This window comes from Salpingoeca rosetta (genome assembly GCF_000188695.1).
Source record: "Salpingoeca rosetta unplaced genomic scaffold supercont1.8, whole genome shotgun sequence".
Taxonomy (NCBI): Eukaryota; class Choanoflagellata; order Craspedida; family Salpingoecidae; genus Salpingoeca; species Salpingoeca rosetta.
Window position 1 is genome coordinate 341,704 of NW_004754926.1, and position 3,219 is coordinate 344,922.

Below are 3,219 nucleotides of genomic sequence, written 5' to 3' on the forward strand. Positions count from 1 at the left end.
TTGCAGTTGTCTGCCGCGCTGGTGACAACGTGAGCAACGTTTTCACTGAAGGAGGAAATGCGCATCCACACACGCATATGCAACCATCCAACACCCACGCATTTGTACCCATCAAACGCACATACACTCATCTAACCCCCCTCCCACACACACGCGCACTACCGACACGTACGTGTGTGTGTTTCAGTTTCTGCACAAGTTTCAGCGGGAGCACGAGCTCGCCCTCACAGGCGAATACGAACAGACACCGATGGATTTCGTTGCCGACACATTCAAGGTGCGTACACGATGGGGTGTGGTTTATTTCTTGCGTCAGGTCACTTTTCAAGATGGCATGGAGGGGAGAGGATGGCACCATAGCTGAGGTTGTTTCTGTGTACGCGAGCTGTGCTCCAAGCCGTCAAATCTTGGTCTTGATGCCTGCTTGTCGTTGTCATGTTGATGGCTGCTAGCTGCGCTTCTATGACGTTCAACCACACGTCTCTGTCACCACGTTGCTGTTGTTGCTGCCTCTCAACAGAACACGGGTGTTGTTGAGGAGAGGCGAACGGCGCAAGAGTCCACAGGGCTGCCCATCGAATCTTTGCAGGTGACCACACACATGCTCTCTGATGCCTGCCTGCCTCTCTGTGTGTATGTGTATGGGCGAGTACACGTGTCATACGTGAGCGAATTGCACGCATACATACATACAAACACACACACACACACACACACACACACACACACACACGCACGCACGCACGCACACACGTGCATGCACACCCAAACACGCATTTCTGACCTTTGTTTGTGTGCTTCTCCCTCGCTCATGTGTTCAGTTCATTGCGAACAACGCGTGTGATCTGAGCAATGTTGAGTTCCACCTGCATCCGCTGGTGAAACAGCTGATGCGCAAACGCCTCAGCATGGTCGAGAACGCAAGCAGCAGGTGTGCGCACAACAAGGCTACCGTGTGCATGTTCATGTGTGCATGTTCATGTGTGTGTGTGCATTTTGTGTGTGTGTGTGTGATCAAATATCGGCTGTCTCTGGAAGGTATCGTTGTGCTGATGCTGTGGATGTTGCGGCGTTGATCTTTGTCACCGCTTGTTGCACGTTAACCATTCTCTGTGCCTGTGTTGCGGTGTGGTGTGTTGCGTTCATATGTGCCCTGCTGTATCCTGCTGTGCATGTGCTGCGCTTTGCTGCGCTGTTGTGATTGTGTGTATACGTGTATGTGTGCGCGTGTACTTGTGTGCGTATGTATGCGTGTGCGTGTGCGTGTGTGTGTGTGTGTGCAGGGTTGATTGGGGGATGGCGGAGATGCTTGCGTTTGGATCGTTGACGCTGCATGAGGATGTTGGGCCGCTCGCCATGAACCCAGACATCAGCGTGTCTCCTCTCCACTACAGTGCGTGTGTTGCCCTTGCGATTCTTTCCACCGCCCTTTATTTTGTGTCAGGCCGACACTGCTTGCACAGGCACATACCCGCACCTTCACTCAGCACACACTGCTCGAGCAATCTCTCTCGCATGCACACAAACACACACACACACACACACAAGCACACACACAAGCACACACATTCTCTTTCTATTACCCACTCCACTGAACTGACACGCATGGCTGTTCCGCCCATCACCAATGAATACCTGTCGTTCGCATGCACTCCCTCTCGTCAACACCAGACCACTTCCGTGTGCGCTTGAGCGGGCAAGACTCTGAGCGTGGGACATTCAACCAGCGACACGCAGCCATTTACGACAGGGAAACAGCACAGAGGTTTGTGTTTGTGTGCGTGTGTGTCAGATGCAAGGCGGGGCACTTGCCGCTGGATCGGTACACACGCACACGCACACGCGCACATACACACATACACACATACACACATACACACATACACACATACACACACGCATACACTCGTATACGCATGCACGCACATGCACACACATGCACACACGCATCCACGCACGCACACCTTTGCGCACGTGCAGATATGTCCCGCTGGCGAACATTGTTCCTGGCGGCCAGGACGAGTTTGAGGTGTGGAATTCGCCGCTGAACGAGGGCGGTGTGCTTGGATTTGAATACGGCGCATCGCTTGGATATGAGGTGAGCCGCAATGTGCTGTGCTGTGAAGTAATGTGTCATGGCTGGTTTGGTTGAATTGTACTCTTACTGTATGCCCCTCAAATTGCGCTCACACACACGCACGATCACACACACACACACAAACACACACACACACAAACACACACACAAACACACACACACACACAAACACACACACAAACACACACACACACACACAAACACACACAAACACACACACACACACACACACACACACACATTTACGCGCGCACAACGACCACGCTTGCAGAACAATGCGCTTGTGCTGTGGGAGGCGCAGTTTGGGGATTTTGCCAACAACGCGCAAACCATCATTGACCAATTTATTGCCTCTGGCGAAGAGCGATGGAACCAAAACTCGCGTCTTGTTCTGCTGCTGCCTCATGGTTATGACGGACAGGTGAGTGGCATGTGAGTGGGGCAGCCGCGGTGATGTGTGAGACGCAAAGTGATTGTGCATTCCACTTGCGGTGTGTGTCGAGCGACACCACATTGACATCCCTTCTCACAGATGTACACACACCCACCCACACACACACACATACACACACACATACACACACACACATACACACACACATGCATATGCACACACACATGCATAACCCCACCCAACTTCAACTCCCGCGCAGGGCCCTGACCACAGCAGTGGGCGGCTGGAGCGATTTCTTCAGCTGATGAACGACGACCCGGACTATCTTCCCGGTCGCGATCCAAACTCGCGCAAGTTGATTGAGCAGACCGTGGAGGCGCTCGGGTCCGACGAGTACATCTCCAAGGAGCGTGTGATTGAGCTGCTGTACCAGTGCGTTGAAGACCCGGCAGAACGCATCGAGACCATGTGGCTGGAGATGTGCATCAACCCGGGCGAGGACCGCATTCCAAGGTACACTCTCCTGTGAGCGGGATGAGTTCGTGTGTGTTCTGTGGGTGGTGTGTTTGTTTTGTGTGGAACCTGAGCCGACGAAAAGGCTACGTCTGTGCAACTTTGCTGATAGTGACGCGTGCATCAACACACACACATGCACACACACGCACACACACACACACACACGAAACACAAAACCGGGGACCACACCACACGCCCACATATACACACA

General features: G+C 53.1%; 1 protein-coding gene across 1 annotated transcript in view; it reads left to right on the plus strand.

Moving 5' to 3' along the window:
* PTSG_03534 (uncharacterized protein) overlaps window positions 1-3,219 on the plus strand; it is a 10,157-nt gene that overhangs the window by 4,530 nt on the left and 2,408 nt on the right. The window contains exons 14-21 of the mRNA XM_004995209.1: window positions 188-277; window positions 521-589; window positions 822-931; window positions 1,284-1,393; window positions 1,672-1,765; window positions 1,981-2,098; window positions 2,370-2,519; window positions 2,752-3,005. Of these exons, the coding sequence (XP_004995266.1) occupies window positions 188-277; window positions 521-589; window positions 822-931; window positions 1,284-1,393; window positions 1,672-1,765; window positions 1,981-2,098; window positions 2,370-2,519; window positions 2,752-3,005 (995 nt within the window). The remainder of the gene's footprint in view (window positions 1-187; window positions 278-520; window positions 590-821; window positions 932-1,283; window positions 1,394-1,671; window positions 1,766-1,980; window positions 2,099-2,369; window positions 2,520-2,751; window positions 3,006-3,219) is intronic.